This window comes from Poecilia reticulata, linkage group LG18 (genome assembly GCF_000633615.1).
Source record: "Poecilia reticulata strain Guanapo linkage group LG18, Guppy_female_1.0+MT, whole genome shotgun sequence".
In the NCBI taxonomy this organism is placed as follows: Eukaryota; Metazoa; Chordata; class Actinopteri; order Cyprinodontiformes; family Poeciliidae; genus Poecilia; species Poecilia reticulata.
In genome coordinates, this window is record NC_024348.1 from 14,733,884 (window position 1) to 14,755,804 (window position 21,921).

The 21,921-nt window shown below is 37.6% G+C and overlaps 1 protein-coding gene across 6 annotated transcripts in view; it reads right to left on the bottom strand.

Annotated features, from left to right (window-relative positions):
- Positions 1–255: 255 nt before the first annotated feature.
- Positions 256–21,921, bottom strand: part of abca4a (ATP-binding cassette, sub-family A (ABC1), member 4a) — a 60,649-nt gene continuing 38,983 nt past the window's right edge. For all 6 annotated transcript variants that reach the window (XM_017310259.1, XM_017310257.1, XM_017310261.1 and 3 more), the window contains 6 exons: positions 21,602–21,720; positions 20,714–20,911; positions 14,061–14,147; positions 12,529–12,724; positions 1,249–1,388; positions 256–522 (listed from right to left, as the gene is read on the bottom strand). In XM_017310259.1, coding sequence (XP_017165748.1) covers positions 307–522; positions 1,249–1,388; positions 12,529–12,724; positions 14,061–14,147; positions 20,714–20,911; positions 21,602–21,720 — 956 coding nt within the window. In that variant the 3' untranslated portion in view covers positions 256–306. The remainder of the gene's footprint in view (positions 523–1,248; positions 1,389–12,528; positions 12,725–14,060; positions 14,148–20,713; positions 20,912–21,601; positions 21,721–21,921) is intronic.

A 21,921-nucleotide genomic window follows, 5' to 3' on the forward strand; every position in this document is an offset into this window, starting at 1 on the left:
CTAGTAGCAACAACTTATAGGTCAGCATATCTGTTACAAAGATCTGAACTACTTTAAAATAATAAGTTCTCTGTAGATAAGTATTAGTTTGTGAGTGCACACGGTTGTTTGTCCTGTGTTCTTCTGCATTTTGCTGGACTAGCAATGACTGCTGGAGACGGGCACCCCACAGGGACAAGCAGGTATAAACGATAAATAGATGCATAATTGATCAACTTGTGTCTATACTAGAGGCAATACAGAAAACCACAACTTTTTTTTTATCGTGTCAAAAAAAGTACACTTTTTTTCTCTTTTACCTTGAAATTACGAAGAAAACCTTTCAGATAACCTAAGCGAAATGAAAAAAAAGAAAAAAAACAGGACAGCGGTAATTCGGTGTGGATCTGCTTCGTTGGGCCTCACCCGCAACGTGTTGACTTGAGTGCTATTCTGCAGAAAATCCCAGACACGTGGGCCAAGTTCATCCCAAGAATCTGCCAGCTCCTTTAACATGGCCAGGGAGTTGAAAGTGCTGTTTGCCTGGAACAAAAAACAAAACACACCAAGAAAAAAAAAAAACAATGTTTAGAAAAAAAAAACCTCCAACTCGCCCTTCCTTTCTCTCAATGAGAGGCACTAAGAAGCCAACACATACATTAAAGTGCTCTACAATTTCACTCTCAAGAGGAACTCATTACGTCGCAACTCCAATAAAACCTCCTTCCACAACCACTTCTTATCCTGCTTCTGACCCCCAAAGCTCCTGGGGGTGAAAGTAAATTCTTGTTTTTGCTCTATAACACCGACTTGTAAGCATTTAGTGTGTGGTGTGAAAAGGGTCGGCTTGAGTAGAGCGCCGGGCCGGTGGCTGTGAAGCTGGCAGGTTTTGCACGCCCTCATTATACAATCGCTGTGGAAAATTCACCCTTCACATTGAGTTTGTTTCGCCTGAAATTATGCTGATCTCTTGGAGAAAAATCATGTCATGAAATGATAAAACATTCATTAAAAAGGCCTCAAGTCTACATATTTGATTTTTTTTTTCTTCAGCCCCATTTGTAAAGTGTGACATCCAGGCTTTATACTAATTGAAAGCATCCTCTAGTTAGAATTAATTATGCACCAAACAATATATTCGAATATATATACTCCAAATAAAACTGATTTCCAGCTATATAAAATGCAGCCTGCATCTGCAGGAGGGATAAAACCCAACAGCATAACATGTTTTTTTTTTTTCTCTGTCTCTTTTTGTTCTGAACCTACTTCTTTCACCAGGAGGCGAGCAGCAGGTGTATCAGGTGTGTAGAGGACCTTCCCTTGCAATAATGGCTTGAAGGTGCTCCAAATGTAGCGCAGACCAGGTGTGCCCTCCAGGGTGTCGACAAGAATCTGACAAAAGGCATCTGCGGAAGACAGGAGGTGAGCAGAGAAGTTTGGGAAAGTCAAATCAAAGGCCAAGGGAACATTGACAAACAGGAGTTCAACATGTAGTAGCTGTCTTGCATTTGTGAGCGTTTAATTCTCGTCTTTTCAGAAATAATTTGTGAACATAAACCGTGCGTTTTTAATTTGATACGCAACGCTTTTGAAAAAAATGTTCATCCGGCGTGAATTTTTTCCAGATTTTGAATTTTTATCACAGATATTATCTGGGAAAAAAAAGTTTATTTAATGCCAAGAGAAGTCTGATTTTAACAAACCAACTACTACTAACTAGAACTATCCAGTGTTTAAGAGCTGGCATAAACCTGAGGCATGTTTAAATAAATCTTGAACTAAGTTTTAATATTAAAGATTCAGGGTAAATACAAAAAGCAGGTTAAAATTAAAACAACTATCCAAACCAACCTGGCTGTGTGAAAAGGTAAATGACCCCTTCCTAAATTATGAATTTTTAGGCCAACAGGGAGAGAGAAAGAGCATTTTTCTGATGTTCCTATGACGACAAACGTCATTCCTCGTCCTTTCGCACAAGTATCTTTCAAATTTGTGAAGTTTGTGGAGCCCTATTCAACCATAAATGTTTGTTCAGGCAAAATCACACAAATTCATTAGTTTGAAACGTCATTTCTAACTTCCATCAAAGTTAGATATGAAATATACAATATGCTTACTGTATATCTGTTTGAAGACCTAAACAAATAATAGTGTTGTGTTGTCGTCTCGCCATTCTGTTGCTGACGAAATATGGCCAGGAAATAAGAACGAACCCAACGTGTTGAGAATCTCCCTAGTAGCAGCAGTTAACTTTAAGAAGTGCGAGGAAGAGAAAACACATCAAATTGCTTTTAAAGAGCATGGCAAGAAAGAAAGATTGTCAACATGGGGGAAATATTGATCCAATCAGAGCCCTTCAGCACAGATGTCTATATAAACCGTAGCCTTGATTAAGGACTTGTTCATTTTCCAATCAGTTACAGTCACTGGCTTGGCAGACGTAGTTGATTTCTTTGCTAAACTTTTGCAGGTACTTTGAAAAAAAAATAATTATGAAAGCATTTATGACAACGCTTCGAAATGAAGTGGTTTTGAGCACTTAGCCATATTATTATTATTATTATTATTGTTGTTGGAAGAATAATACAACTGCTAGTTGAAAGATCAGAATCGAGTGAGCTTTAGATGGTTGGGAAAACTTGGTTCAAAGTTGGAGAGTAAGTGGTTGTTTACCGTACTTGGGAGGATTCTATGTGACCTTATTAGTGAAACGTTCAATGGAAATTTCAGTCAGTGAATAAAAATCACTCAACGAAATGGACACCGACAGTTATAACTACAACAGCTTTGGAAAAAGAAAGTTGCAGAGAGGATGTGTTTATCATGTTTTTTTCACTAAAAAATACTGACAGTAAACACAAGTCAAGGGTCCACACCAGACTACATACCAAAAAACTTCCATCAACCAAGTAAAAAAAAAAGAAAAAAGAAGAATCAATAAGCACAGAAGCAGCAAGATCATTATTAATTTAACTTTTCTGCCAACCTGAATATTGCTACGGTGTGAGAGTGCTGTAAGTTACATGAGGTCTGTGCTGTGAGCAAAAGCACCTGGAGCACATCGAAGGCTTGTTCTTTAACTTTCCTTTTGCTTGTTTTGAATCCGAATGAGTCGTTCTTGAAGTGCGGTACTTCATCAAGCAACCGATCAATGTGGTACGTCATCTGCCATTCAGATGACGGGGACTGACAGGCGTCCCCGTTGTTCTGACGCCTGTCAGTCATTGCTTTTTCCTGTCGCATCTAATTATTATTATTTTTATTTTTTTTACCGTCAAGACTTCGGTGCCTCCAAGCTCTCTCCTCTCATTTCACCAGAGCAGCCATGTCTCCCATCTGAGGTAGTTTAGAGGCCATTTTCAGTGCAATTAAATGTTAGCCCTTCTGCCTGCTGGTCATCTTTCCCTGGTGCTCCAGGGAGGTCGGTGCACACACGGCTAATGGCCTCCCTTTAGGTTGGGTCCGGCCACCTGTTCTCTTCGCAAGCTGCAGCGATGGCACTTTCTGCAATCCTAACACTCGAGAAATGAGCAGTGTGCATTACAGTCAGCTCAGCAACCGTCTGTTCAACACGCGCTTTGGTTTGATTGGAAAACTAACTCCACTTTAGAAAATATCCTTTATAAGCTTATGGTGTTTCACAAAAGAAGAAAAAAAAAACCATTAGCAATACTGACATGTCTCACCAACCGCCTGGTGAGACATGTCAGGGTTTGACTGAATGCAGCTGCAGACTGCCAGTAAGAAGGTTTTACACTGTAGGTGACAAGATAAAGACAATAAACTTCTGATTTCACTACATCCACAGGCATAGATTGTCCTGTCAGTATTTCTGAAGACAATTCCAGGATTCATATGGTCTGAAGTAAAAGAAAAAGCAAGCTTCTCAGAGATTAGGGCAAGATGTAAACATTTATTCAGGCAAGAATATTTTAGTTGTCTGTTTTTCCCCTGTCACATGTAATCAGTCCTATAAGAGTAAACAACAAATCTACCCAAAAACACCTATTTGTGAAAGTAGAATTGCCTCATTGAAATCATTAACAGGCACTGACCATGATTTTGACTCAGTTTCACTCCAGGTTCTTTACTGGCAGACCTGTAGTACCACTGAATCATTTAAACAGCTGCTTAATATTGGACAGTAAACACTGACGTATTCAAAATATTGCAGCTAAAGATTTGTTTCTGTTTTGCAATATTTAAACTCTTGTGTATATTTTATTTTTGCAGTAGCATGACTGATTTTTTTTGTTTTTGATGGTAACCTTTGTAAATAATTTAGTAGTTGACTGTCTTAAGAATATGTACAGTAAGTTTATACCAACTACTTTTGATGGAAGAATGAAACATAATATGCAAATGTGATGCGATTTGTTGATATTAATGTATTTTATCATGATCGTTGAAATAAATCTAACCCTTAAAAAGAATTTCTCAACAAAAGATCTTAAAAAGCAACACTTCATGTCCTGACTAAAAAATCCCAAGCACTGATGAGAAACAAAATCAATAAGAGCTATGAGCTAATAAAGGGTTGCAAAGATATTTTTGGAGAAAACATGGGGCAATGGTGAACCTTCCCAGGCGAGGGGAAGCTACCAAAACTGCTCCATTACTTATCTAGAACATCTACGGCACAGGGGCCTTTTTTGTCCCGCAGCTAAGCCCAGCGTTCATAACGCAGCGATTAAAAATAAAATAAAATAACTTGACAGAAATGGCATCCATTTGAACATTTCAAATGCTAATCCGCCTCACATCAGAGAAAATGAGTCAGAGGAACGATAGAGGAAACAATTGAACTTTCTGGAAGGTCTGCATCACATCTGGTTTCAGACTGACAGCATTTCAACCTGAAGAGACTCACATGGAGAGAAACAGTGATTAAAAAATTAAAAAAATCGACCTATGTCTTGTCTCATGACCTGGACGTATTGTTCATTTCCTCATCTATTATTGTCAAATTCTCTTTAAACTGCATAAACTATCACAGTCCTTTCTGGGGTTGACAATACAATCTTCTCCTTTGCACCTGTGGATGCAGATTTAAGAGTCAGCAGTGCATGGCAAGTTCTGTGTTGACAGGAAAAAATATCATCTAAAATATGAAACAATCATAGCCGAATTGAAATTATCCACCATTTTCCATGAACTCAATGTCCCATTTATCATTTCAGAATATGAAAAAGAAAAAAAAAAACAAGTCTTGCTTTATAATGTTGACCCTCAAAGAATCTCAAAGCTTAAGTTCAAATTTCACTTAGGTTTCCATTTTTAATGAGCAATTAAAATAGATATTTCTCCAACCATGTTTGTTTCAACTTGATTGTCAAGCATTTTAATAATGAAATCCAAGCCGACAGAACAAATGCATTACTTCTTCTCTTTATTTACTTATTGTTTCAGCCCATAAAGCTGCAGGGATTGTTTTTCTTTTGAGTAAAATCGGCACTTGTTTTGTTTAATAGACTGCTGTGTAGCTAAACTTGGCCAGCTGTTCTGCTCATGATGGGACAGAAACAGATGCGCTTTATGTTTCACAAAGCAAATGTGAATTTTGGGCATATAAGAGAAGTTAAAATTTAGCTTTAAGGCAGTGATTTCATAGTCTGGAGTAGTAAAAAAAAAAAAAAAAGCAGTGTGTTTACAACTCCCAACATTAAATAGAATACCTAATGAAGTACGTTAAAATGTTAGTAATTTATTTATCTATTTTTTTTCCACAGCAGGGTAAATGTGTATATTGATTACAAAAGAATATTGATGAAGAGAAGGAAAATGATGAAAACACCTGATGAACTTTGTTCCTCACCATTTGCATTAGACAATGAATAGAATGAATCCTTTTAATATTTCTAAATATGTGCATTTGAAAAAAATATTTAGTAATCTTTGTCCTCATACATCACTGTTATACATCAATAGGGGCGCACCGATTGCAGTTTTCTGGCCAATCGCCGATCTTTGTAAAACGCCTAACCTGCCAATACCGATTTTAGACGATTGTTGCCTGAAATGTTACTCATTATAGCGAGAAAATTGCTGAATGGGCGCCAGTGGGATGACTTCTGTTAACTGCAAACATGCAGACATGACCTGGTGGGCCAGTCTATCAGTAAAACCTTTCTCACGGGAGAGCAGAAGAAGACAGTGGTCGACTTTTCACCTTTGTCGAGGTAGACAAGATCAGTGGATGACGTCGGCTTCACATGTAAAAGTCGGCCGATCACCGATCTCCCAAAATTAAGGAAATCGGCACTGACAAATCGGCTGGCTGATAAATCGGTGTTAGGGTTACCAAAATATGTTTTGGTCTAAATATGTTGCTACTTGTGCTAATTTTTATTGTGCTTATCTTACTTAAATATCTCGGATTTAACAAAGTACTTTGTCAGTTAATTTAAGAGAGAATCAACAGAGAAATGTTCATTTGGGGAAAAATGTTATTTCCAAACATTTTAATCATTTTAATAATGACTTATTGACCAAAATAATCATGTTTTTAGTATCAGTATTTATATTTCTTTGATTGAAGCAGCCCAATGTGATTTTGTTTTCACTACACTCCATTTTTCTTGATTGTAATTCTGATCCTGTTTAGGCCAGTTCACTTGTAAAATATCACAGCAAAGGGGAAAATCAGGCCTTTGTTGGGTCTGCTCCTCAATTTTGTAACAAACTGCTTCTTCACATCATGCCCTTCCCAACATTAGACATTTAAAAACCCCATCTGAACACTCAATGTTATTCTTGAATTTGCCATTGGAAAGTGCTTTAATAAATTTGCGAGCAATTGACAAATGGACTAAATAAAAAGACACGCGCAGTTTTGTTCCTGCCTTCATAAATGTATTCTGATAATCAAAGTGAGAGGCGGCCTTTCTCAACAATAAAGTGAGAATAAAGGTGACAGTGACAAATGCTTTGCAGCTTAATATGAATCACCTTTGTGTCTTGGGAAAGATAAATCATTTTTGTATATTTTCTGTGCTGAAGGGAGCATCAGATTACAGAGGTGACATATTCTCCAAGTCTCTGTGGCTTTTTTTTTTTTGACAACAGAAGCTTAGTTTATTACCGAACAGACGGTGAAACAAGACAAAACAACAAGCTGCTCTATACACCAGCCATAGCCACGGTAAAATAATTGCTTGGAGCCTTAAGCCAGCCCCTCAACTTACCTGACAAATTTAATCAATTTGAGTTGTACCCTAGAGAGGGGCTCAATTCAGTACCTCTGTGAAACAGTGCCATCAAACTCACACACGCACACCCACAGACATTTATATTTCTAACTATATTGGTCTTTCTAACCATATGCATTGGCTTCCATTTGCTTTTTGAACAAGAAGTTTAACAACCTCTGATCTGCACCGATAGAACTGTGATGCAATAAATCAAGGTATAATTTTGTTGGAGTAGGTCCTTTTTAAAGTAAAATGTTCAGCAAAAAATGTCAAAGGTAACAAAAGATACTATTAAAATAAAACTAAATGTGCAGCATGGTATTTTAAAAGGAAGTTAAAAAAGAAGAACGTTGGCGTAATGATTAGCTAAGCCGTGACGTAACAGACATTTTACATAAACAACAGCTGCCCGTTGGACTCCTGGGTGAGCTCCAGCTGTTACATGAAAACATTTTATGGTGTAATAGTTTACAAAGTTGTGATTTGTCATGCATTTCATTTAAAAGATGGAGAAATACATGCGTCCGTGTCGTTTCTTGTTTACAGGTTCCGAGCCGTCTGCGTGTATTTATGGTCAACTGAGTTCCACCAGCATGACGCACTGAGATACTGAGAAAATAACTATGAAACACATGAAAGACTGCACAAACACCACATATATTTTCTTGTTCGATAACTCACCTCAAAACAACATCGTATAAACATTAAATTTATGTTTATATGATGCTTTGGAAAACTAAATAAAAGTGTTTGCTCACTTCAGTAATCCATCTTGTTTTTCCTATTTGGTTATACTTGAAAGATTGAAATCAAGCCAATTCAAATATCAGACAATGATAACCGGGAAAAACAGCAAATGCTGTTTCCGGACCATTTCATTTGCTTAGACAAATGCAAAAAAAAGAGAAACTTTTTTAAAGGTATGGTTGAGGTTTATCTCAACCGTTGAGATCACATACTTGGAACCTGTTCGATAACATGAAGGCGGACAAATGATTGCAAGTTTCTAGAGAGTGCTAAAGCTCATTCTTAAGGCTGTAGGACTCAAATGAACCACAGAGAGACTCTGTTCACAAATGGAGAAAACACGGAATAATCGAGAACCTTCTCAGGAGTGTCCGGGTTACTAAGAGTAGCTACCGGTGACTCATTCAGGACGTCAGAAAAGGAACATCTAAAGAACTCACTGAAAGGTTATTCCAAAACTTTCATTTTGTTTGTATATATTTATATTTTTTGGAGGAGAATTAATGGATTTCATTAATTATGGAAAGTCATCCACAACTTTTAGGAAGAAAGCAGCCTTGGGCCACCCCCAGCATGTTTGAATGTTTATATGACTCTGTGCAAGATTTACAACAGATTTAACAAGATGCAATGCTTCTGAAAATGTTATTTTTCACTTGTCAGTTCACTCAATATTTTTCCAAAGGCCTTAGGGATCATCAAGGTGTTTTTGTTATTATTATTTATCCATTATAAAATGGACCTTTGTTTCCTTCTTGTTTCCGGCCTCGAACTGAATGCCTGTTTCTTGTTGCTGAATCGTGAACTCTAACCTACTGAAGTCTGGACACCAAATGGGATGTGGTTCTTTTATGAAAATCCTCAAATGCGGATAAAAAACAAACATTGCTCAACCAGAATGTGAAACAAATTTAGTTTTTCACATTTTGAAGTGAGCCGCTATTGAATAAGTAGTTGAGAAAACAACCAGTACAATATTTCTATGAGATATAGTTCCATTTCCTTTACGTAAGCAATACAAAGGTTATTGTCCAAAGTTAACCAATAAAGAGATTTTGCTGATTCATTAGCAAAAACCCGAGATCTGGCCTCTGTTTCCCTGGTCCTCTTGAGACTACTTTTAGACTTACACAAGAGGCATAATTGGCCATTATGCAGACATACTGCATATCCCAGGACCATTTACATAGACCAACACAATGAAATGCTACAGCAGATCTGAAAAAGCCATTAGCATGCTAACTGAGATGTTACTGCTTATTATGTAAGTAGGGTATGCTGTCTTCGCTAATTTGCACTGGCATGAGCATGCAGTTTCACTCCGCAGAGTAACTTTATTCCCAAGGAATAGCAGCTTCTTATTAGAATCTAATTTTGTGCAGTTTTCTCCAAAGAGCAAGCATTTAATGAAACAGGACTGTGGGGTCTCTAATGAGCACAGGGCTACAAGATGTTTCGCTGCACATCTAAGGCTCAGAGCGTTTATCGTACAAGCTCATTCAGTTATTCTTTAAGCTCCCCACAAACGCACCACACCGTAACCTGGAGTTGTGCTTTTATGGATACATAGTTTTGTTTTGTCTTTTCTTAAAAACAATTTTAAAAAAATTATCTGTAGTTTCAACTACAAATGTATACAAAAGGGTAATTTATTAACCAGTTAATTTATTTCCAGTAATTTCATTTCAAAATTGAAGGTTGCATATTATTGAGTTCTTTATTTAAGCATTTAAGAGGGCAAGCGCTGATTTTAACCAAAACAAAATAAATAAATAAACACATCTGCATACTGAAAATCTCTCATGTTTCTGAGAATTCTGACATGTTTTTCAAAAGCAGTTCACAAATTTTTTTCATCTTTTGACAAACTAGGTTCTAAAAAATTTTTCATAACAGCAAATAAAAGGTAAAGCTAAAGAAGTCTGTTGGTGAAACTACAGACTGGCCAAATTTTACATTTGTTTCTCTGGAATTATGAAAAATAAATAAATAAAAATCAGAACTTTTAGCAACCCAGTCTTTAAATGAGCAGCCCGTTGTATTTGTCCTCTTTAAAGGAAGCAGATATGTTAAATGCACTTTAATCATTTTAAATTATTATGCAGGATGTACCTTATTTGCACTTTTCTTCCTTTTGTCTTTAACAAATTGCTCCATAGGCATGAGAAACAAAAATCCTTGCATGCGTACCCTGTGCACCCACTTCACCTTGATAGAGTCCTCAACCTTTACACTAATAATTCAGACATCAAACACGAGCTTTACTGCAATGAGAGCGCCAGGTTAGATCAAAGGCTGATGCACAACTGTTTATGTAATCTACATTTCAGCTTTTACTAATTAAATCAATCAAGCATGAGTACACTTATGTTATTTTCGCAGGAAGTGTTTCAGTTTCTTCCAAATTGTGTAAATGAACCAGTTTTCTGTGTTACTACTTGGAATAAATCTCTAATCAGCAGCTTCACACTTCAACTAGGCTCACAGCCGTGTGGAAGAAGTCTTAACTTTACAATATTGATGGGTACCAGCACTGCGGCGAATTATCCATACGGGAAGTCAAACATCTAAAAGATGTACGCCTAATGTATAGGAAATCCGTGGGAAGGCTTTGGTGAGTGGCATTTCTGCCCTTACCACTACAAGACCCGTTTCACTGTGAATAACTTTAACTTTTATGCTTGCTCTAGGATTGATTTCATAACCGGGACACAATCTGTCTCACTCCTGAGCAGCACAACAGCTTGACATTTGACAATTATTTTGCTTGTAACTGGTTGGACGGATTACATTTGATGTTATTTGTGTGACTGCTGCTGTGTTAGGTTTTCGCTTAACTAAAGCAGCATCTGCGGAATATGCTGTAAAAACAGATCTGAATCAGTTTACATTCTGAAGATGATCATCTTTTCGGCATTCGTGTTAGCATCCATCACGGCGTCCGTCGTTCTGGCTGGTCAAAACAATTCTTCCGTTTGATTTAAATTTCTCAGGGGAAAAGCCCCAGTTTAGCGTCAGTCCAAACAACCAATCAGACATCAGCGATCCGACTGTTCGCCAAGCTGAACTAATAGCTTTTCTTGCCTTGCTTTATTAAAACTTAATTTTCTGAAATTGTGTGCTGAAAATTTATATCTTTTTATTACAAAAGTTTTTTAATTGTACAACTTGTGGCCAAGCAAAATCCCCTTCTGGCCAATTTCTGTAAAACAGCACTATTCCTGAACATCTGAGGGCAATGTGGTCCGTTATGCTCATAAAAGTAACACTTCTATTTATATTAATATGTCATGGAAAAGTGTTGGCATTGTAAATATCATGAAAATAAGAAATATTCAACACTGTAAATGTTTGAAGTGCTATAAATCTGCTTTGGAACCGTCACCATTCTAACCAGTCACAAGTTTGACTCTCACATGAAAACTCACCTTTTTTCCCCCCCTAAACTTAAGGCAGCAATGATTGGCAGGTCACACCAAACCACCAGACCCTTTTTAAACGAAAATCAAAACTGTCCAGGGAACCACTTGTAGGTGAACTCAGCCATCTTCACAGAAATCCCAATAACAGTTGAACCCAGCACTATAATTAGCAATTAGTTGAAGAACATGGCTGCCACGGTAGCATTGTAGTTTCTAAATATCACAAAATGCTAATTCAGACTCAAATCTTCATCAAGACTTTTCGTGGACCATCTGTCCTCTGTGGGAAGTTTTGAAAGCCATGTGTCCAAGTTTAGCATGCTATATGTGTGCACCATGTGGTTCTGGTCCATCCAAACATTCACTCCCGCTTGGGAGAATCTGACGTGTCATTTCCTTTGCATTAACGAAACATCATTCTGTCGGTACAGAGACCAAACAACTTTTAAATGGAATGAAAAGAGCTGATTTGATTGGTTACGGCAGATGCCGGGCCGCAGACTCAATCTGCAAGGATGCATCGCTAATCAAGCCCGGTTTCTGAGCTCCAGTGAAGGGGCCGACTGTGTCACAGGTGCCTGCTTCTGGATGTGCGTAAGTGGCCGCATCCTGTGCAACCTGCACAGCTGGCAGCACTGTGCAACCATGCCCTGCTAATTCATCTTCTCTTCCCCACCAGCACACAGGAAATGCACGAGGTTTCCTCCAATCTGTCTGAACTGTGTAATTGCTGAAATATAATTACTTTGAGTGTTTGTCTCTTCAACAGCTCCCCTAACATGATAAATTGTCCATTTCTGGTGTACGGCATGATTAAATTCTGATTTTTTTTTTTTTCTCAACAATTTTCAACCAAAATTGCCTCGGATTCTCATACAAAAAAGATAAAACAGAGGCTTTATGAACACTCAGGGATGTTCTGCCACCCATGATAATCCTGTGTAATTCCCAGCAATTTCCTACTTTCAGAATGCAGCACAATGAAAAGCAATGTGGGGCAGTAAAATTACCACAAATCAATCCCTGTGACATCCTGCATTAAGCATCACAGGTTTCTGTTTATTTTTTGTGTTTTTTTCCCCTACTTTTGCTAGATGCTGTTATCAAATTTAGTGCAGACCTACAGCTGGAAAACAGGATCTGTGCGACCGCATGTCGCACATAAATTACATCCCTACGGCACCTACCGGAACTGTTGCCCATGCTGGAAGCTGACATATTGTTAGTCATCTGTGTAGATGAAGGAAAACCGAAAGTCATCTTGGTGAGTTTGTAGTTAGGCTGCTTCCCACAGAGCAGCATGTTGACGCTCCCAAACATGTCCTCCCGAAAATCCAGGGACTCTGCTGCCTTAAAGTTCATGGAGTTCCGCAGCCTGACCACCTGGTTGAGAAAAAAAAAACAAGAGAGAAAAATGATTTTTACATAACATTCCTATCATCTAGAGTAGCGGTTCTCAACGTGGGCGGTACCGCTCCCCAGGGGGCGTTCAGAGGACGGCAGGGGGCGCTGGCGGACAATTTTACAAAAGGGGGGCACTGGGATGYCTTWGGGGGGCGTTTGGTCGAAGGTAAACTTTACACCTTAAATGCACAACAATGCCAGTTTAGACTTTGAGCAACTTGGTAAAACTGTCTTGTGTAACATTAAACCATGCTTGGCTGCAGCTGTACTGATGGCAGCTCTTCTAGTGTTTGTTAGCTTCTGTTAGCTTCTTGGCGCAGCTCCGTTCTCCTGCTACTGGTAGCTAAAATCACTGTGTATCCCTCTGAAAAATGAACCCATTTAAATAAAGAAATAAAGAAATCCCTCCATGGGTGATACCACGATAGAGGGCGTTCATTTTATAGCGTTAACACCGGTGCTGTAAGTGGTCCGCTATGAAACGGGGGTGATAGAACAACACAGCACTTTTAAATTTCAATAATCAGAATGCAGAAATTGTTTCCGTTGTTTTAAAAGGTTYATGTCAGTCTGCCTTTTCCCCATCAATACGCTTCCCGACCGCCCTGCACCTTAGGGGCTTAAAAAAAAAGACGTTCACATTGCGCAAAACTCTGAAACAGGAGAAGCGGGACATAAAATGGAGCGACGAACTAGATGTGAATTATGGCATAAAAACAGAGAATACGACGCTGAACAGTGAAAAAAATCATCACATGATGTGAAACACATAACGATTAGGCGGCGCAGCAGGTGATGAGTGAAAATTACTGGTGGTGAATAGCGTCAATAAATGATAAAAGAAATCTAGCAACAGGAAAGAAACTAAAGTGGACATAGCAATAAACCAAGAGAAGATGATACTAATCAAAGGAAACTAAATGAAATGAATGAAGAACAAAATGCAAGAATAAACTAAGAAACTAAAGTAAATACAGAGGAATAAACTGGTATGGCAAGACCTTTCGAGCAATAATTAATACAGAGGACAGTATGGCAAGAATAAACAGACACTATTTCCAGATAAAAGGTAAAATAATATTGTTTAAGTGCCATGGGTTTGTTGAGACCATATCTAGTACTGAGAATAAATATCTTACAGACCATAACAGTAAAAAACCGATCACTTATTTATGTTTTTAATTAGATTTGATATATTTATTGGCCCAACCTTTTTTGGGCGCTGGCCCAAAAAGGTTGAGAAACACTGATCTAGAGGATATTTAGATTCTTCAAAAAAAAAAAAAAAAAAAGAGTGAGGATAATTAACACTCACATTCTCGATCAATGGCAGTGCGTCTGCACTGGTTTTTCTCATTAGTGCCTCTGTGTCCACTGGATTCAGGTCCGCAGCTGAAGGGATCTTGAGGAATAATTGAAACAGAGAGAAATTAGCCACAACGCAAAAACATTGACAGTAAAATTATCAGCAACATTACGGAAGTCATGTCACTTGGCCAAAGTAGCTATAGTCATAGTGGAGCCACAGACTTCCATAGCACATGTAGGAGAATTTGCAACAAGACGGCTATTAGCTGAATGGAGCTGAATACAGTGCAGTTCTGGAATGAATGCTGTGTGAGGCTGCTAACTTGAAACAGTTCAGCGGTAGAGTTTCGCCTTCCAGCGGGACAATAAACCGGAGCTAAAATGGAATGGTTTGGCTAGTCGTGGGAACGTCACAGTCCTGTCCAGAGATTTAATTGATATTTGCTGTCAACAACCAGCTTTACAGAGTTTGAGCTATTTTGCAAAAAATGAATGTGTTAAATTTCCACCTGTATATATGCAACCAAGCAGAAACAAACCCCTGATGTATTTATTGTGAAATGTGGTCAAACAGGAGTAAAAGCGGTGCTGAACAGAAATGCACAAGATAAATTTGTAGTTGTTTTAAAAAAAATGGAAGAAAAAAAATCTATCCTCTCTTTATAAATTGTACTACCTTCTGTAGTCCAATTACATTGAAGTGGTGGTAATGTGAATAAGAAAAAGGAAGGGAAAAAACACCTTTCATCCGTTCCCTCATCCTTTCCCATCCCCTTGTTCTTTTCTTTTTTACCGTGAGAGTTCAAAACATGACAGCTCTTTGTCGTGTTAAGGGGACGGTGAAGGGCCAGCTCCATCTGAACTTTTGAATTAAAATTTCCAGGGTCACATTCATTTTTTGCCAAACAGACTTACTAATGTGTTTCCCTGATTAAAAAATATTTTCACTGGCACAAAAACCTTGAAAAATCTAGTTGTGTAGCAGCATGTCTGGTATTTTAACTGTGCTTAGAAAACATAGACGTAAGCTGTTGGATATTTTTCTCAATTACTATAATGTGCAGTTTGATGGTTATTAATGTGTCATGCTTTATGTTGTCGGTTTTCTTCACCAACATATAAAAACAAAATCTAGCATCATATTTCTTTGTTTTTTTTTAAAACCCAGCATTGTTACAGCCACCAAGATAACATGTAGTTTAGTGTGTTCCCCTAAATTATGTAAAAGTAGTATTATTATATTTCATTCACAACCTTAAAAAGGCAACATAATATATTGACCAGATTTTTAACATTTGGAAGCATTTCAAATTGGATTGTTTTTTATACAAAAGTAGCTTATTTTATTTCACTTTTCTTTTGTTACTTTAAATTAAATGTCAAAGTGCACGGGGGTCAGGGGGGGGGGGGTAATAAGATTGCATCTAAATGTCTTGGTGGGTTACAACCGACGGATGTACCGATTTGAAAATGTGATATTAGATATTAATATTGCTGTTATGGCTGGAAACAGATATTATAAATATATATTTGATGTGTTTTTGCCGTCTCTCTGCTTCAGTTAAACACCGCCTAATCCTGAACTGCATCACGATCACAGTCTCCAAACAAATGCCACATGACCAACCTCCATCCCTACTCCTCCAGAAACACAAACAGAAATAAGGTGGAAATAAATATCGGCTATTAATATCAGCACACATTCAAAATGACTAACAATCTCTCAATTATTGTTGAAAATGGGAAAGAGCGCATGCTCAGGTGGAGGAAAAAGAAGTATGGTCCATTTAGGCAAGAATGGCAACCAATTTTTAAAAGTTTAAAAACCTAAAATTTGACAAATACCTCTAACTTAGGATGCAAGTATTTGTTGCTACCACAACTGGAGAAGACAAATCTTCACTGCTCGATGTTAAAGATCTGTAGCAAAGTTTTCATCACAAGATCAATCCTCAACAACACAATTTTAAGGTTATGTGGCATCTTCACTGCCAGTCAACACGAAGGGTAGTTTATGTTCACTCATAATTTGATGTAATTATAACCTTTGTCTCAGCGTTGTTCAAACACAATTCTATTAGATTGGCATTAGTACTACTTAGCGTTCCTGTGACATTCTGAAAGCCTACGATATGAATGCGATCAGGGGGAAATAAATGGCACGCCCTTTTAACCACCGTCAGCTTCATGCATCAAGTGTCAGCGGTAGCCTTTATTAAAGAGTGTTTGCTTCGTCTTTGGCGGTTTAACTCCCAAAGCATAGGGACGCATGAAAAACAAGGGTCAAGAAAGTTCAGAGTAGATGTCATGTCTGGATAATACACAAAGGAGATTTATGAGAAACAATTTGTAGGAGAAAAAATATAAACAAACCACTTTGTTCAAATAAAAGCTTGAATATTTTTTGTTTAAATAAAAGGAGATATTTACTTTCATTGTTAATGAGAGAAGGAAATTAAAATGGGATTCACTGGAGTCTCCTAATTTTGAGGAAGATGGCGCTAAATCACCTGGTAATGATCAGCGGACGAGGAGTCCGATTAAGAGGTACATTAAGTCGGTACCATCACAAATCACAACTGCTTTCTGGTTGTAAACTTCACTGTTTTACAAGCTTTTGTTTTAGTGCAAGAATTAGGATGATATGTGGCGCCTCTGAAAAATATCCCCCGAGATTTTTACCACATTTCGTCACAATACGACGGCAAACTTCACTGCGATTGATCGACGTTTTGTGTGACAGACCAACCCAGAATGCCGCATAATTGTTAAGCGGATGGAAAAAGATAGACGGTTTTCGAATTTTCTATTAATTTAAATCTGACAAGCATCTGTCCCCCAACTCTGGTCCTGTGGGCCCGCCGTACTGCATGTTTTAGGTGCTTCATTTAAACCAGCACAACTGATTCAAATGTTTGCATCCCCTTTTTAGCAGTTGCTGCATAAGCCTGTTAATCACCCAGTCATTGCAGCAGCTGGGACACACCTAAAGCATGCAGGACAGTGGACCCCAAGGACCAACATTATGAACTTCTGATTTAGGGTGTGGCTCTACCAGGTTTGTACTTACAGACACCAACATTTTTTCCTCATTGTAGTACTGAAAGATATGCGTCCGCCTCGCAATCTGTACACTTTTGTGTTCATGTATCACATAAAATCTCAATAAAAATGCACTAATGTTTGTTTTTGCGGCTTAACAAAATGTGAAGAAGTTCCAGGGATTCTAACACTATTGCAATCTCACATTTATCTTAAATAATGTGCATACGACAGGAGGTTCTGATAATTGAGGACGACGTATTGATACTTCCTCTACACCCAAAGGTGTAAGAAACTACATCGAGATCAGTTTATAGACTCCTTATACTCCTTCCTTTTGTCTATTTCTTAGTGCCGTTGTTGTTATCACAATCACTCAGCAATGTCAAGCTTTAAGTGTGAAGGCACTGATGTTCTTTTCCATCTATCTGCTTGCGGCGCTGAAGAGCTTTTCCACCATATCTTGTCTGGGCCTCCCTTTTTTTTCTACGTCTGAAAACGCCTGTGGGCTTAAATTGTTCAAAAAGCTCTCTCCTACGAACTTCCTGCCTTATCACTTATTTATTGGATTTTCTGTCCCATATATTTTCTCTCAAAGATAAAGTCAAAGAAAAGTACAAGCTTTCGTTATCCCCCAAAGGAAAGGGAGGCAATTAAAAATAAATAAATAAATTAGGAAAACATTTGCTTAAATGAGTAATTATTATGTAGCTGCATATATTGAATAGGTTCACAGATGAAAAAACATATATACATCAACACCTATGACACTACTACTACAGTGTTATGGTATTGCTCGCAATGTTTAGAGTATTCAGTGACAATTCTTCATGTTTTCTATTCAGAAAGTTTTTTTTACATTAATCAGACAGACTATGATTCAGAGAAGTTTCCTTATCAACGCTGCACTTGACAAAATGCCCTTGAAATCACAACAAAGTTCAATGTATTTTATGAGAGTTTCATGTAAATGAGCAACACAACATGACGCATAACTGAAATGGGATAAAAATGATTCAATTTAATATTTTCGTTTTACAAAAGACTCCCTATTCCAACAGTTTTTCAAGGGACCTTTTGCTGCAGTTTCAGCTGCAAATCTCTTTCCAATACCTAGTGATGGAAAACTCGATGACCGATACATTGATAAATATGAAAATGGGTTCAAAATTAATTACTGATGTCCAAAATGTGTGTCATCTAACATAGTTAGTCTGTTCATGGTACATTACGCTTGGCGTTGAACAGAATGTGATGAGAATGTGCTCATGTGTTGAGCAGTGAGTTTGACCTTTTGCCATCCAGGAAGCGATTGATGATGCTTTGCTGCTGTATTCTATCAAACTCCTAAACCAGAGGAATAAACGAACTCGCCAGTGCAGATCATGTTTTAGCTTTCTGTTATGCATTATGTGGAAATGTTTATGATGTTGTGTTATAATTGCTGTTCTTATGGGAGGCATCTGACTGATTACGAAAACCAAATTTCCATTTCTGTGGACAATAAAGTTTTTTATCTTATCTATTTCAAAAAGAAATTGTAAAGTACAAAAACTTTGAATGCGTTTGCTCAGCAGTTCCGCAATGGTATAAACCTTGTCCACTGTTTTCACGGCTGGGACAAAAACCTTGGACTCCCTCTTTAGTCCAAGGTTCAATCGTCAGTAAGATCTTCCTCTCCGACGCACACTTTGGTCCTGCTGCTTAAAAATTAGGACTATCTGCCCAGGATGTCACCCTACCAGTGATGTCCCAGTTCTCCATGTGACACTAAAAAGACGCGCCAACCATGACAGCCCCTACAGCGTACAGAGGCTTCGGCGTCTCAAGCCAAATCTTATTCCTCTGTGCCACCTGGCTAACTGGGGAGCTTTTTAACCACCTTGACACCTCTGCAATAGTGATGAAATCGCATTTTGATAACTCTTCAATTCCCTTCGACAATAGTCTTAGTTTAGCAGTTGCCCCCTCAAACCACGCATCAACATCTTTTCCCTTCCACAGTCAGTTAACAGTTTTCCAGAGTTTCCTTTAGTCCAACCAAATGTCTTGGTAGTAAATATGACTCAGTCTGATTCCATGTCCCCAACCTCCCTCAGTACTCACTTTTATTAGGGGGTAAAGGATAATAGAGGGTCAAATTCAGATGCATTTTAATTTGTAAGGTATTTTAAGAATCGTGTGCCACTTTCTGTCCACTTTAAAGTTATGTACCATATTGTGGTCTCTTATAAAAACATAAAATACAAACTTTTAGCTTGTAACCTTGCAGTATCTAATTATGTTAGAGTATGAATAATTTTGCGAAACACTGTAAATGAGCTTGCAAATGGAGACCAGAAGAACAAAATAGATTAGCAAATTAGGAAAAGACGTTTTAGTCAGTTCTGTTGTCTCTCACCACAATATGTGCAAGTACAGTGAATGTAACAGCACAGATGTCTTTAATTTGAGGTTTTTGTCTGCTGATGCGCCGAAATATGATTAGTTTATCCAATTCAAGCACCAAACAGTGCTTTTAAAGCAGGCGCTATAAAAAATAAAAAATAAACTTTAATGGGCCACACACTGTTCAGTCACAATTTCTGTCCTGCTTTCCGACAGCAAAATTGGGAAGAGGTGAAAGAAAGACAATTTTACTGTTTATCTGACCAAAACACGTGGAGAGAATCACCCAAATGCAAATAGCTCTCTGGTAAAAATGATGACAGTTTTTCAACCAATTTATCAAATGATGGTCAAAATCTACAAACATTTAACTTTTTTTAGAGCACTTTTTGTCATAGAAAAATTTCTCAATTTTTTTTGTTAAGCGATGAGCCATGAACATAAACTAATTCAGTTTTAGTCTTTGCTGGTGAAAAATAAGTCAACAGATTCAACCAGAAAGAAACAATGACCGAACATAACTTCTATAGGTCAACATCGCATGTAAAATATGCATAGCTATGGTTTAATTTTATTACTGTATTACATTTTACAACTTAAAGAATCTTAAACGTAAAACTAACTACAGGTTGGCTGTTTGTCAATAGTAGTATGCTTTAATACTACTATTAATAATTTGCTTTAATATTTAGACAACCTAGTGTTGCACTACAGCAACAGTATTTAGGTAAACCCTCTCTCATCAATGATTTATGGAGTTTGGGCTGACTGGATGCTACAGGTTTTAAATGATGTTCTTATATATTGATAAATTATAATTCTTAAGGCGAATCCAGAATCTGTGCATCTCCAGTAAACATTGAGTTAACTTTTAATTCCAGTTCTATTAAAAAATCCAAAATTGTTTGAGTCTTATAAAAAGGAGGCTTGAAATATATTAGAGCTATTAAAATTGCCACTCCTTAAATCATCTTGGAACGCTGTAAAAAGTTCAGTTCTCATTAAATTCTTATTTTTAATACAGCCTTGATTAATCCAAACAGTAGGATTTTTTCTTTCATTAAGATTACCATTTTTACTTCATCCAATCAGTGTGAAGCCCTTACCAAATATTATCATCCTAGATTCCTTTTCATTATTCCAAAGTACTCAAAACTTGCTAAGCAAAAGTTTGTTAGACAAGTTTTGAAATATGTTGGTTCAGCGGAGGTTGGCGAGGAGGAGACTCACCTCTGAAAGCACTTTCCTCACGTCCACGTTTTGTAGAAGGACTTGCTGGGTTTTAATCAGCTGCTGTTGACTGAGGGAGCAGCTGACATTTTGAAAAGCCTCCCTCTCAGCTTGGCTGCTAAATTGGACATAGTCATCCAGATCTGTCCCCTCACACAAGATGCTCCTCACATTGTCAGGCCTTGGGATGCCCGTCGTCTGGAAAAAAAAAGAGACAACATTGGCTAAAAGTTGACACACGAGGGGTTTATTCTCCCATTTAGTCGTAACCCTGTAGCAAAAATACGTACCGAAATGTATCAAAGCAAGTCTTTGTAGCTTTCTAGGTGATTTTAAAAAGAAATGACTTTTCTTATTGTTAATGAATGGATAAAAACAATATGCAAGAAACATATTTTTTATTACAACCCCGATAAGAAGTTTCTATGCTCTTAACTTGCACATGGACTGGCTGCTCAAAATTCCCTCTAACCCATTTTATACAATATTGCCACAGTTTTCACATGTCCAGGCTCTCTGGCCATCAAACAGTCTGCAATTCAATGAATTTAACCTTTCTTCTCAATAATTAAAAAAAAAAAATTATTTCCAGTTTATCTGATAACATTTAATGCACATTAAACAATGAGGCAATAGACATTTGGATAAACTTGTTTCCCTTTAGCAAACTGAAGCTGCACTTTGTTAAATTAGCTTCGGAGAGCACTTTGAATGTCGAAACAGAGGCTTCTCTTGCCGGACAGGCTGTGAAATGCTATTTTTTTGGGCACATTTTGCTGTTTGAAAAAGTATAATAGTTTTTAATTTGCTTTGGTCACACTAACCATGAAATGAATGGGTACCCGAGGGAACGTGGCTTTACTGTTTTCTTGGCAGAGGACTACTTACTGAACCGAGCTGAATCTTCGCATCCATGAGGCTTTGAACTACGTCTGGTGGAACTGACAAATCCTCTGTCAGATGGGCGCTGAAGGTTTCACTGTCTTGTAGGATACGTCTTAGGATCACTAATTAAAAAGAAATGTGGAGAAACAGTGTTTTATGGATACATTTTGTATATGCATAGTCATACACGCTGTTCAGAAATGCGACTGAACTCGAGAAAGAAAAAAAAAAAGCATATTTGATGCTTTTAAGAATCGTGTGCCACTTTCTGTCCACAACAATTAAGCAAAAACTATTTTCAGACTCTTTTGGTCACAAGCATA